Consider the following 15,032-nt stretch of genomic DNA (forward strand, 5'->3'; position numbering starts at 1 on the left):
AACACCTATCTTCCTTGAGCAATTTAGATAAATTGGTTTCGCTAATGTTTTTTTGTACTTTGAGGCTGTTACCAAATGTACTGAGGTCTTTGTGAAAAACTGAATCTCTTTTTTTTAGCACTTCTCTTAATTTATAGCAAAAATTTTTTTTTTTTGCCTTAAGGTATACTTTGTCAAGATATGTAATACTTGGTTTTATAAATGTTGTCATCTTTATCTTTTCCTAGCCTTTTATTTCCAAAATATCCAGCCTTATACTTTTACATGTGTCTTTCATTAATAGCAAAAAGATTTTTAAATTGTTTAAGGATGGTTCTTGGTTTTGGTTTGGTTTTTTGAGACAGGGTTTCTCTGTGTAGGCCTGGAACTCTCTCTGCAGACCAAACTGGCCCCAAACGCTGAGATCTGCCTGCCTCTGTCTCCTGAGTGCTGAGACTAAACACGTACACCACTGTGCCTGGCTTTAAGGTCTTCATTCATTCCTTTCTATTCTTTGAGTGGTTATCCCTACGCTACAATGCGCCTCTTCTAACATATCGAAGCCTGGCACGCTGGTCATGGTAGCACAGGCTGGCGATCACGCAGCGGAGAGCCGTTGGAGCTCCACAGCACGTGGCGCTGAGTCTACCTTACCAACAGCCAACCGCTGGTCTTTCCAGACAATGAAAGACCTGAGAGCATTTCCACTCCCAGGTGTTTTTCTGTGTCTATACTAATTCTCTACATATTAAAAGCCTGCAAGACATTGTTTTCTAAATCAGTGTTCATGTTTGTCTGTTTCTCTTTTCCTCACCATCCTTCCATTTTCCTGAAGGGGAAAAAAGCTACTTTATAAGAAAGCTTCTCATGTAAGAATTTCTCGGTTTTTGTCTGAAATGTCTTTATTTACCCTCACCATATTTGAAGATCAATGCTGGATATGGGACCTGGAGATGTAGCTCGGTTGGCAGAGCACTTGCCTAACACACACGAAGCCTTGGGTTCAATCCTAGCATGACATAAACCCACCATGGTTTCAGGTGCCTGTAGTGGAGACAAGCAGACAAGAAGCTGGAGGCCAGCCTGAGCTACTTGTCTTAACAAACAAACAAACAAAAACTGAATATAGAATACTAGGTTAATAAACTCCTTTCAGGATAATTTTCTATTCCAGAATTTTTATGGCTTTTTCAAATCTTGTTTGTAAAAACAAAAATGAATTACATGAATTCTGTGTATATACAAGGTTTCCAGTTCTCTACTGAATTGTAATTTCACCGAGGAATCTTAATTACTTTGGTATGTCTGACAGCTCTATCGGGAAACCCTCTGCATCTATATGGATCGACTGTTGCTTTTGTTGGTTCTCACTAAAGTTGCCATCTTCCTATGTCTGGTTACTTTGAACCGGTGCTTGTGGGAATCAGTGGCAGGGAATCAGTGGCAGGGAGCTGCTCTCCTCCAGAGGACGGTGACAGTTTCTACTAGAACCTGGAGGTACTGGGAGAGATCATCTTAATTCAATTTAACTAGAGGTATTGTTACCCTTTTGAAAAAGGATAAAGTCCATTTTGAAGGCCTTGAGCCCCAAATCTTGTCTCCTATCCTGAGAGGCTCTAGGACCCACCTCTACCCTCCACCAAGCTCTCATCAGTAAAGACAGACTTTTCAGAAGTCATGCTAGCAATGCATGACCTGGCCTCAAGCATAACTGGACACTTGATCCACTTGGACCAATTTCTTTCCATCAGGAATCCGGCTGACATTCAGAAACAGCTGGTCAGTTTCCATTACATGTAAACTTGGGAGCTAGAGGGCAGCTGAAGTAGAAAGCCAGTCAGAGGCAAAGAAAGCAAAGAACCACATGGAGATACTGAGTGTTTGAGTTCTTCAGGGGGCCTAGAAGCAACCTATTCATTCTTTGGCTCACTCACGTTTTCTGTGCCTTGTCCAGCTTATGATGATTTGGGGTGGAAACTGTCTTGTAACTAAGAGCAATGATGCTGTGAGAAAGGAACCAGTGAACTATTACCAGTGGATTCAGAGACAAACGAATAAATCAAGAGTCAACATGGCTTCAAAAAGCCATCAAGAGAAGCCACCTCCCAATTGTTTCTCAGTCAGCGATGCCCGTAGGATTTCCCAAACCCCTCTACCAGCAGGATCACTTCTGAGGAAAGCTCAACAGTAACCAGGAAAAGCTGTGGGTGCAAGCCAGATGGAACACGAGCACCCAATGGCAAGCAGCAGCTGTACAGCTGCTCAAACCCAGCAGAGCGGGCTAGCACCAGGACACCTAAGGACACTCCATGTTTAAAGATGAAAAGCTCCGGGAAGAGAGGCTGACAAAGAATCCAAAAGAACTGTCCCTGGGTTTCAGGACTGCAGATGAAAGTGTACTGAGGGCGGTGATGGAAACCAGGGTAGGAGGAGAGCATCTAGTGTCCAAGGGGAGGCAAATCTATGCTCGGCTTGATGTAATATCAACCAGGCCCAAAAAGAGAATACCCAAACTTTCGGTGTGTGGCAGGGAGGCGAGGGATCACACTAAAATACACAGACTATGTGGGAAGGTCAAAGCTCATTCTAAAGAGCTGGGGCTCAGAAGTTTGAGGGCTGGAGAGATGGTTCAGCAACTTGCTGCTCATTCAGAGGACCTGAGTTCAGCTCCCAGCACCTTTGTTAGAGAGCTCTCAGCCACCTGTAGCACCAGCTCCAGGGGATCCAGTGCCCTCTTCTGGCCTCCACAGGTATCTGTACACACATGGAATATTCTCTCTCTCTCTCTCTCTCTCTCTCTCTCTCTCTCTCTCTCTCTCTCTCTCTCTCTCACACACACACACACACACACAAATTTTAAAAGAAAGAAAAAGAAAAGTTTGCAAAAATCAGAAGTCAGGTAAAGGGAACAAGGACCAGTTCCTAATGGTTGTAAGAGTCTCATAACTGCTGTGACAGCAAGTTCTCACTGGGCATGGTGGCACATTCCTGTAGCCTCAGCTTACTTTTAAATGATGGGCAGAAGCCAGGCATGAAACATATCTGTACAGAACCTGGCACTGAGGGGGCTGAAGCAGGTGAATTACCATGGCTTGAAGTTGACCCTGGTCATACAGAAGGCTATCTACAATCTAATTAATCAGGCTAAAAGTCATAAAAATTAGAATGGTAATGAACAACTTGCTAAGCCTAGTTGGATTGGTAACTGATGAATATATAAAGTGATTTGATTTAAAGATGATTGAGGGTTGGGAGAGCAAGGCATCTACTACCCAGGTCCCTAGAGGTGAAGGTCAAACTAATTAAGTAAAGCTGACAGAAGGAACTGTTAGCCTGGGGAAATCTGGTGTGTTTAGAAATACTACTTTGGCAAGAAAAGAAACCTCTGTTAAGAGACAGCTTTCAGCACCTGCACTCTTTGTTTAGTTTTGTAAGAAAGCTAAGACAAAAAAAGGAGAGAGGGAGAGAGAGAGAAAGAGAGAGAGAGAGAGAGAGAGAGAGAGAGAGAGAGAGAGAGAGAGGTCAGAATGCAGGCTCTTTGAAATTACTAGTAAACACAGATCACCCAACAGACCAGCTGGTTACTCAAACAGTTAAACCCTGTGCAGGTTTTATACCAACAACTCTGAGGCTAACCTGCAATGGCAAAGGAAACACACAGAAATTCAGACTCTAATGAGCAGTCTCAGTTAAGAATTGTCTTTTTATTCTTCAACCAATTCAGTATCAATGACATACAAAAGCATATAAACAGATCATCATAAATAGTAACAGGAAGACACACAAACACTCATGAAGAAATCCAGCACAGGATCCCAGTGTGATTTCTCCATGTCTACTCACCAGTATAAGGTTTATTCTACAAGTTTCCCACGACTCAGCAAAAGCAGCTTTGTGGTTCTCAAAGTCCCATTAGAGTCGCAAACATAGGTGCTGATAAAATCATGTTTTGTATCACAGCCAGAGGAAGATTTTCAAAGACTCTGATTTTTCAGGCCATCACATCAGTAGACTTGTCATCAGGAAGCAACTTCACCAAAGGAAACGATTCTCTCCTCTCGGCTTCCTCAGGCTCTCCTTTGTGCAGGAAGAAGGGTGCCTTTTAAGAATACCCTCGCCCACCAACAGAGAATGGAGAAAAAGGCTGACCCCCTGCCACCTTCCAAATGCAATGCAGATCTGAAGAGAGGGACAGTGTTGTGGTCTCTATCTCATTCACAGCAAGCACATCCAGAAATATTCATACTGTTATCAAACACACTTTCACCCAGAAGACGTGGAAATGGGAAGAACCTAAACCGAACCAGACATTTCGTAGAAGTAAGTCAAAGTTTAAAGGAATCGCTCTCTTCTGTGAGTTACATGTCACGGTTCTTTATGGAAACAGAAGATTAAGGGCTTGTCTCCTGAAATGCTGCAGTCAGAGGCAGTCAGGGAATATAAGAAGCTTATGGCTTTAATTCACAGAACACAACAGTTCTCCATTATCTAGCCATGCTTCTCTGGTCATCTGTAAGAAACTAACACACTGGAAATCCAACTTTCACACTGAAAAAAGAATCAAACCAACTTCATACACAAGGTCAAAGGGCACTTAAAAACCCAAAACCTGACAATTGGGGAATTGTTCCATAAGGAGGCTTTTAAGCCTAGCAGGGTTCATTTATAATTTGCCGTGTGCCGTTTGAAGGGGTGATAGGTTTTGGAGCTAAAATACACTACCATAAAGACATAATACGTCAGTGAAGCCGACAAAGGCTAGGCATACACATCACATTTCAGATTCATATACAATACAGTGCTGACTTTAAAGGAAATCTTCTGGAGACATTAGAGGGAAAAGATAACAGGAAAGGATTTATGAAGGAGGATTTAGTCCAAAGCTAGTCCAATGAATATCTACCAGCAGGACCTCCAATGTTTTATCTCCAAAGAAATGATCTAATAAGTCATAAAATGACCACATGTACATTTGGGACATACATGCTCCTGAGTACAGTGTGCCTTGGACATACTGGCTTTACTCGTCACTTGAGGACTGGGTGTTTCTGGCTTCAAAGATTGTCCTATTATATTTTAATTAGCCAGTTAACACGGCTGAGGCTGCTCCCTGTGTGAAGACAGACTAGACTCACAACATAATTTGATCTGGTAAAGACAAACAGTAGGGGAATGAGAAGTTTCCAAGGTCTTCTTACAAAACCTTTTCCCTCATTTGAAAACCTCTGCCAATCGTTTAATAGTGTTTCAAAACAGAAAGCAAAACTGGCTGGGAAATGCCCATATTCTCATTGTTTACTAGCATAAAACAAATGAATTCATAGATGTTGCTCAATTATTTCTCAAAAACCAAATGTGAATGTTTAATCGTGTAACTTAAGAACTCGATTTTTCCACATTCCTTTATATAGAGTTAGCATCTGTAAATTGAGACTCTTTTTGGACAATCATGCAAATTTAATTTGTCCCTGGAAACAAAAACACAACCTAACAGATTAACAAAATATGTCCTGTAGACAATATTTTTACTGTGAATTTTTCTCCACTGTTACCATTTTTATCCTTTAGTAAACAAACTAATCTTAAGTTTATGTATTTTGAGTTTACAAAGAGCTAAACTCTTAAAGCGATTAGGAAAGACTGTATCAAGTCACCCTACTTTAACTTCTGAGCTGGCTCCACTCTTTTCAAAAGTTAATTCTAAAAAAATGTGAATAATTATTATCAAGTTATATGAGCGAGAGACAGCTCGGCTGCCATAGATGCTCCTGTAAAACTAAATAAAGATTTTATTATACCACACACACAAAAAGCATTTGGTACAGAAAAGGCAGTTTTCGGTTATTCTGCTGAGAATTTCTTTCCATGATTTCTCCCATTAAAGTATAGTTTTCAAAGCAAGCACCACGACAAAGGAAGCATCTAATTAGTCCATTTTCTTCTGATCCAAGAATGCTGAACATTTACTGTCCCATCTGTAGCTGTATCAGCAGGGTAATGAACACAGTTTATATTACTTAACTATTCTTTGAACTCCAAGAACTGTTGAAGTCTTTTCTGATGTTCTGCAGATGCTTGCACAGCACTAAATGAAACATAAATGCAAAGCATAAGCTTTATTTTACATTAAGCATATTAAGTGAACCACAGAGCGCAGAGTCAATATTTTTCAAAACAATTAAAAATGAATAGAAATCTTCACTTATTTAGTACTTCTGAAAAGGCTGGATGAAAACCTTTTTCAATCTAATGAAGGCAAGGGCTTGCATTGGGCAATGGCATGTTTCTACCGTCTGAAAGACCAGAGCAAATTCAGACTGACAAGTGCAGGCAGCGCTCTAACCTGCTCCACTACAGAACCTGCTGTGCAGAGTTCCAGGCCCTGCAGTAGATTTTCTGGATTTTATTATTTTATTCAAACCAGATTTAAACATTATCTTTGAATTGTGGAGTATTTGAATTGCCTTTAATATAAAATCCTTTAAACTAAAATGTTTGGTTAAAACACAATAGATTCCATTAATCGTTTTCAAAGGTAACAGCTTGGTGGCTTGGATTTATTTCTCCCTTTGAACATACACTATGTTATGGATGGGGACTCAGTTCTCCCTCACAAAAGCATGTTATCTTGGCAGAATGCAGGCAAATACACCCTACAACTAGTACACAACTTCTTTGTAAACTTTTGAACAAAAATTGAATATAACAAAAATGTTGATTTTTATAGTTGTTGTTTTGAGACAGGGTTTCTCTGTGTAACAGCTCTGGCTGTCCTGGAACTCGCACTGTAGACCAGGCTGGCCCCAAACTCAGAGATCCGCCTGCTTTTCCCTCCTGAGTGCTGGGATTACAGGTGTGCACCACCACGACCAGTGGTTTTCTAGCTTTTTTTTTGGGGGGGGGGGGTGTCAAGACAGGGTGACAGGGTTTCTCTGTAGCTTTGGGGCCTGTCCTGGTACTAGCTCTTGTAGACCAGGCTGTCCTCGAACTCACAGAGATCCACCTGCCTCTGCCTCCTGAGTGCTGGGATTACAGGTGTGCACCACCACCGCAACCGTCCAGCTTCTAGTTCTTCATTAAGATTCCAGACACCTGAAGATCACCCTTTTCAGTACCAAAGAAATCCTGTTTTAATGCCTTTGCTACAGATTATCCTACAATGCCTCTTGATCATCTCTGCTTCCTGATCCCCAAAGAAACTCCAATGGAGCCACTTCACTGTGAAAGATGCCACCTAGGGAGGTACTCATGAGGTGGCTGTCACTAACTAACCAACATCTTGCCCCTTACTTAACTCTCCCTCCACTAGTAGGCAGAGAATTGTTCTAAGCTCTGTCACTCAGTACATTTTGATGCTATAAGCTGGAAGTAAACCAAATTTGCCTAATTATGAGACAATGGAGCTGGCTACAGTGGCTCACATCTGTTATCTCTGCATTAAGGAGGCTGAAGCAGGCAGAGCTCTGAGTTGGAGCCTGGCCTACATAGCAAGTTCCAGGACAGTCAGGGCTACATAGAGAGACGCTATCTCAAAAACCCAGAGTTTCCCTCATCTGTATCTGGTTCTCAGGGCAGAGCTCTGGGTGAATAATCACACACGTAATTTACACAGGCATAACACATATTGTATGCTTGGCTTTACATAGATAAATGATTCCATTTTTTTCCTCTATCAACAAACAAACAAAGCAAAGTCGGAGCCTAAATACCATCTACAGGTTCATCTACAGGGACCACATGGCTCACTAGTTAAGAGTGCAGACACTGTAGCTAGAACCAGAGTTAGCAAGATCTGGTCTGAATGCTGGCTCTATAACTGGCTACCTGGATGACCCAACCTTGGCTAAGCTGCTTCAGGAACTTCCCCACAACCACAGACAGCAATCCTGTAATCAGACATAAACCCACATGTTTTAGCAACTCCAGAACTAAGACTCTTCCTATTGTTCCACCCTGTCCTGACTATGCTCATTGGTGTCAGTGACATAAAATATGGCTTTCCTCAGAGGAAAGAGAAAAACAGAACTTCATTCTCAGAACTTTCAATCAGCCACCTACCTACCTTTCTTAGCTAATAAACCCTTATCTCCACCCCCATGCGTCCACTTTTGCTGTCAGTGGACACAGTAGACACACACACCTACTCATCTTCTATATCACCAGTGAGGACATTTGGAGCACATCCTATATGCCAGCTCACATCCTAGAAGCAGACTAGTGCTGTAAATGGAAAGAGGGCAGATTTTGGGGGGAGGTGAGAAAGGGTTTCCCTGTGTAGCCCTGACTGTCCTGGACCTCACTGTAGACCTTGCTGATCTTGAACTAAGAGATCCGCCTGCCTCTGCCTCTCAAATGCTGGAATTAAAGGTGTGCACCACCACCACCTGGCCTAAGAAGACAGAATTCTTAGAGCAAGTATGACTGCCTTTCAGATTCACATTCTGGTATAAATGTGCTGTCTGACAAGACTTAACTGCTCTGTGCCTCCGCTGACACACCTATGTAATTAGGATAACCCCTGTCCCTCACAAAATTATTGAGAAAAAGAAACAAAAAGCTACAATCCATGCCATCATATTGGACAGCAAAGTTTGTTTGCTTTTAAACAAACGTCTCAATGATACATGGTCATTTACAGTCCTTTTCTATTCTTACACAGAACCAACGTGTGCCCGGAATATCTGCTACTGCTACTGCCTTGTGCCATGGAAGCAAAAGAAAACAAAAGCAGGCGGTACACAGTATTCTGTTACTGACTGCATACAGACAGGCGGGACAACCTCTCATGCCCTCTAGAACTCATTTCTAATTACAATAAACACGGCTTAGTTAGGAAACCAGTATCCTTCATCCTGTCCAGCTAGAGCATTTCATGAGAGCAAAGCAGTAAACATCAATGAAAACTAAATATAAACAGGCCTGGCATTTGTGGTTTCTCTCTGGTTCAGTTTCTGAAGGTGTTGTGATCTGCCGGTGTTTTTCCAGCATGATTCACAAAACACCACAGCCTCATTTATGGAATATTCTGCTCACCCAAGTACCCAAGTCTTAGTTTCCTGACCAAAATGTAAAAAGAGAATTATTTTTAATATGGTTTCTGGAAAGGCACTTAGTATTTTTTTTCTCCTTTAAGGTTCTTTTGGTAACTTAAATGTATCAAATATATCATTCATATATATATTTGCTGCTTTTACAACTTTCTATCATTTGAAAGACATTCCCAAAGATAATCATAAACAAAAATTTTAAACATAAATACCAAGTCTATATGTAAGCTCTATTCACAGAGAACCATCAAACACCTATAAGAAAACCTTGATCCACAAACCTTCTTGTACCCAGCTCTCAGAACTCCTGAGCTAGGCCATCAGTGTGGATCAGATGGGTAAACTTACTTCAGATGTTCACCAAACGTTGTGGCTATGCGGTAGATAGCAGTTTTCAGTGAGGCCCTGAAGGCAAATCTTAATGTTTTGTAGGAGGAGTCCACAAGGCTTCCTGAAATTCGGGGTGGCTTACTAGAAGCATGAGGCAGCTTGAAGTACTTGTCGACAGCCTAGACCAGGAAGAAAGAAAACACAGTTCAGATCATTGTGAAAGCCAGGGTAGGCGAGGCTTGAGATGTCACAGTGGGAAAAGGCACTTGCTGTAAAGCTGAATGACCTAGGTTCACTGGAGGTCACTCCCTGGACCCACACAGGAGAGAAATGACTCCTACAAGTTGCCCTCTGACTTCCTCATGCCCTGTCCACACATATAAATGTAATAAATAAATAACTTTAAAAAGTCAAGTCAGTCTAACAAAATTTTTATTATAGATAATGTACACATCTACAAAGTCATGTATGTTCCTCAGTGAATAGTCACAACACTTTGAAAACACCTGTCCAGGACATCTCAAGTTTCCAGGGCCCAGCGAAGTCCCAAGACCCCATATTCTGCTTATCACTGGTGACAGAGGATGGCTTTAATCCTAATCTCAGCAAAAAAGACCAGAAGAAAGCCATGACTAAGCTACTTTTCCTTTTCTTTTTAATTCTAAATTAGGTTTTACAGGTCTAGAGGATGAGCGCCAGTGAGCAGTAGTACCTGGGACAAGACAGCCTACACAGCGAAACTCACTTTATTTACAGTTGATAACAATTAAAAAAATGAAAGGCCAAGAGCAAATAATTTAATTTTTAAAATTTATTTTTATTTTATGTGCACTTATTTTATTTTATACTTATTTTATGTTTTGCCCATATTTTTGTCTCTGTGAGCTTGTTAGATCCTGGAGTTACAGTTGTTAGCTGCATTTGGGTGCTGGGAATTGAATCTGGTCCCCTGGAAGAACAGTCAGTGCTCTTAACTGCCTCATCTCTCAGCCCAAATAATCTAATTTTAAGACAGCAATTACTACAGTAGGAGGAGAGAGAAGCACAGCTGAAGGATGCTAGCCTACAGCAGCCAGAGTGCCCGGTAAGGAGGATGTCATGGGCCCGGTACTCACAGCCACACACAATCACCAGGACTGAAGGAACCCCAGCCATCGTGTTTTGAATTTCAAGAGCCCTTGTATGTCATCTTGTTGTTCTTTCTTATTTTAGCACCCTATTTTTGCTCAAGGATATGCTATCCCTTATTCCTTTGTTTTTTGGTTGTTTTTTTTTTTTTTTTAATACTTTCTTCCCTTTGCTTCCTTTGGTCTCTATCAGCCATATTAGAGCTTCTCCTCAGAAAGCCGGAACTGTTTGGCTCCTGAGTGCAAGTGGAACTTCCCAAGGAGCTGACTAAAGCTTCCTGAAGCTGACAGGCTTCCCGGAAGGTGATCAGCATGGACTCTGAGGTGAACGCCACACTCAGTCATCTCAAGTCTTTATCCCTAGATCACCCTGAGAACAGTCGTCTACTATCCTGTGTGAAGGGCTGGGCCCCAGTGTTCAATGGAACTCACCTTGTGCATAGTCTCACACTGCCAGGCCCCTCCCAGTCCAGGCCCACGTCCTGGCCTCTAGAGGATGGCCATCAGGCTGGGGCAGGGAAGGAGCAATTAGCAGCAGAGAACCTAGGTCCTAACTGGTTGGTTTCTGAACCTCCTTTGGTGCCTGGTCTTGGTTGCAAAGGTAACAAGCGCCCTTCCCACTGCCAACTTAGGATGCGCCTCTGGGGTCTGCTACACCTATCAACATCTGCTTACCAGCCCCACAAACTGAGCAGCTATTGATCCCGCCACTGCTTATGGATTATGTATTTTAACAACTCTTTTACCATACCTAGAATTTTGGAAAAGGAACAAAATTTGATGTACATGTTGAATGTATCCTGGTAACTTCTAGTCCAATCATTTGTTCTTTCACAATGGTCACTTACTAGAACTATTTCCTAAGACTAGGCATAGTTCAAATACTTTTAGGCAGCATGGGAGGTGGTGTTCAGAGAAACAATTTGGAGAGGTTATTCTCATTGTAATTTCCTCACACACTTGATGTTATGCTTTATACCAAGAAAAAACGGCCATCATTCTTTACTATCTGGATCCACTGAACTTTTGACTTTTATAGTCTAGTTACATTACCGCCTGGATTCCATTCCTAGTACCATACACACATAAGCATGTATGTGCAGGCACTTGCACACGCACGCACGCATGCACGGGCACATACAAGCCTTTAATACACCAATGGAAGAATGACATGATAATGTGAAATAACTACGCAAACTAAGTCAGAATATAAAGGTAGCAAGTTCAGTTTTTATCCAGTATTTTGCAGTTTTAGCCTAAAAGCAAAAACAATTCAGGGTGTTACTATACAATCCTGACAGACCTGGAACTTGCTGTGTGGACCGAGTTGGCCTTGAACTCAGAGATCACCCCCTTCTGACTCTTTTTTGCCACTTTGTAAGGTCTGGGCTCACACGCCTGGTTCATTTTTCAAGATGTAAGGTAAGATGCACCTGAAATGGGAAATACCCTCTGTATGCAATGAGCTGCCCAACAGCGGCCATGCAAAATCTGAAACACATTTTGTCCATAAATGCTGATTTAAAATCGAAAGTATATCCCTAATAGGACCAAGTGCATCAAATAGTTCTAGCTGTTATGTTTGTGGAATCAAAATACAATTATATTTAAATTTCAGAATCTTGAAGAGATCACAGACATTTCCTTTGCAATATAATTACAAACAACTTCACTGTGAGATTTATAAATACAAACCCACAAGACCCACACAAGGACTGCAATCACCTCATAATCGCCCCTTTTCTTATCTGAACAACTGCATTATTTGCTAGACTCTTGTAAATTATGCTAAGTTTGGTACACAAATATTATATAGATGAAGGAAAACTGCCATGTATCGTCTTTGCGGAATAGATAACTACTTTATAAAATATTGTAAGACCAGAAAAAAATATTATGGGATGTTCTTCCTGTGGAGTGACTTGCTAGCGACACTACTGTATATAGTCTCCTTTTTCTTAAAAATATACTGTTCTCCTTGCCAGGCGGTGGTGGCACACGCCTTTAATCCCAGCCCTCAGGAGGCAGAGGCAGGCAGATCTCCGTGAATTCGATGCCAGCCTGGTATAAAGAGTGAGTTCCAGGATAGGCTCCAAAGCTACAGAGAAACCCTGTCTCAAAAATAAAATAAAATGAAAACAAAAACTGTTTTAGAGCTCAGAATAGAGTCCACCAGGTAAGAGAACTCACAACCAAGCCTGATGCACGAGTGCAATTCTCAGGACCCACATGGTCAAAGTGGTCTAGACACCTCATAGACATACACAAAAGTGTAATAAAGTTCTTAAAATATAAATTGTTCTAGAGCCAGGAATAGTGACACAAGCTTATAATTGTGAAGACAGGTGGACTCCTGGAGCTCACTGGTCATTCATGCCAACAAAGAACCCTATCAAAAAGAAAGTTGAGGATATTCTTTGGCCTCTACAGTGCATACAAATCACACACACACAGAAAGAGAGAGAGAGAGAGAGAGAGAGAGAGAGAGAGAGAGAGAGAGAGAGAGAGAGAAGACCGATCTGTCTGAAGTCTTTTTTCATGTATGAAAATGACACGTATGACATGGTGTACTTGTGCAGGTCAGAGGACAATCTCAGGTATCAGACCACACCTTCCACCTTAAGACAGTTGTCACTAAGTCAGATAGCCAAGGGACTTTCAGGGATTTTCCTGTCTGTCCCCGCCTCCCATCTTTTCATAATCAGACTGAGATTAAAGATGCAGACCGAGGCTGGAGAGACGGCTCAGCAGTTGAAGAGCACGGGTTGCTCTTCCAGGACCAATGCTTAATTCCACATCCATACAGCAGCCCACAACCTCCAGTTCCAGAGGAGCTAACACCCTCTTCTGGCTTCCGCAGGCACTAAGTATGCAAATGGTATACAGATATAGATGCAGGCAAAACACCCATACACACAGAATCATTTCTTAATAATGAAGAAAGTGATGTGCACTACCGTGCTCAGCTTTACATGGGCTGAGCTCTCAGGATCTGAACCAGGCCCACATGCTTACATAGCAAGTGCTTTACCCACTGAGCCATCTCCCCAGACCTGTCCGTCATTTTTTTTTTATATTTATTTATTTATTATTTATACAATATTCTGTCTGTGTGTATGTCTGCAGGCCAGAAGAGGGCACCAGACCTCATTACAGATGGTTGTGAGCCACCATGTGGTTGCTAGGAATTGAACTCAGGACCTTTGGAAGAGCAGACAATGTTCTTAACCACTGAGCCATTTCTCCAGCCCCCCTGTCTGTCATTTTTGGAGAGGGTCTTTCTATGCTTTGGAAGCCCATCTGTAGTTCATGTGCGGTGCTGGCTGGCTTCAAGCCAGCATTTCTCCTGCCTCAGCTGCCCAAGTGTAAGATTACAGGTTGCACCTATATGCCTGCTTTCCAATTCTTGTAAGATCAGTGTCATCAAAACCATGAGGTTTCAGAGCCACGTTGCCAAACTCAACAGCCACTAGTCAGCCATAGCTGCCGAGAACTTGAACTGTGACAGCACGAAATTGAGATAAGCTGTACAGTGAGCAACACATGACATTTCCAAAGGAAGTGTGAAAAAAAAGAATACAAAATACCTGCCAGATAGTTGTGCCACACATCTGTAATCTCAGAATTCAGGAGGCAGAAACACACAGATCTCTGTGAGTTCGAGGCCAGCCTGATCTACAAATCGAGTTCCAGGACAGCCAGAGCTGTGACACAAAGATACCCTGTCCCAAAAACACAAAATAAATAAATAAATAAATAAATAAGTCCCCCACAAAAACCAATTTATCCTGATTACAATAAAATGACTGAGCTAAGTAAAATAAATTAACACTGGTTTCCATTATTAACAACTACAGTCTGTTTATGTAACTACTAACAAATGTAACTTTACAAAGATGAGCTATTGCTGCCTGGCTCTGCACTCTTCTGGTTTGTCTAAGTAACTCCTGTAATAGGAGTGGCATTATCCTCTGCCATTCTCAACACAAGGTTTTTGCTGCTGTTTTTGAAAAGAAAGAAGGAAAATTCTTTATTCAGGATAAGAGATGGCTCAGCAATCACAAACACTAGCTGTTCTTGGAGAGGACTGAGGTTGGTTCTCAGCACCGCATAGCAGCTCACAATCACCTGTTACCCCAATTCTAGGTGCTTCAGTGTTCTCTTCTTGTCAACATGGGCAACAAGCCACACGTGGTGCTCATATACACATGTAGGTAAAGCACTCATACACATTTTTTTTAAAAAAAAGCTTTAAAAATCTTGGATTTTTTGTTTGTTTGTGAGACAGGGTGTGATATTGGCTATGCTGGAACTTGCTATGTAGACCCCGCCTGCCTCTGCCTCCCATATGATGGGACTAAAGAAATGCACAGCACACTCAGCTAAAGAAGTTTTTAAAAGCCTTGGAAAAAAGAAAGCATATTTAACAAGTGGTGCAGGTATAAGTGGATATCAACATGCAGAAGAATGAAAATAGACCCATATCTATCACCATGCACAAAATTCAAACCCAAATGGATCAAAGACCTCAATATAAAGCCAACCACTC

General features: G+C 41.7%; 1 protein-coding gene across 5 annotated transcripts in view; it reads right to left on the reverse strand.

Annotated features, from left to right (window-relative positions):
- Nucleotides 1-15,032, reverse strand: part of Ndc1 (NDC1 transmembrane nucleoporin) — a 68,757-nt gene that overhangs the window by 12,097 nt on the left and 41,628 nt on the right. For 3 of the 5 annotated variants that reach the window (XM_048453290.3, XM_048453287.3, XM_048453286.3), the window contains one exon: nucleotides 9,375-9,535. In XM_048453290.3, the coding sequence (XP_048309247.2) occupies nucleotides 9,375-9,535 (161 nt within the window). Of the gene's footprint in view, nucleotides 1-3,662; nucleotides 6,065-9,374; nucleotides 9,536-15,032 lie in introns of those variants that run through there. The other 2 variants (XM_048453289.3, XM_048453288.3) reach the window with 2 other exon arrangements.

Source organism: Myodes glareolus, chromosome 3 (genome assembly GCF_982192425.1).
Source record: "Myodes glareolus chromosome 3, mMyoGla1.1, whole genome shotgun sequence".
Classification (NCBI taxonomy): domain Eukaryota; kingdom Metazoa; phylum Chordata; class Mammalia; order Rodentia; family Cricetidae; genus Myodes; species Myodes glareolus.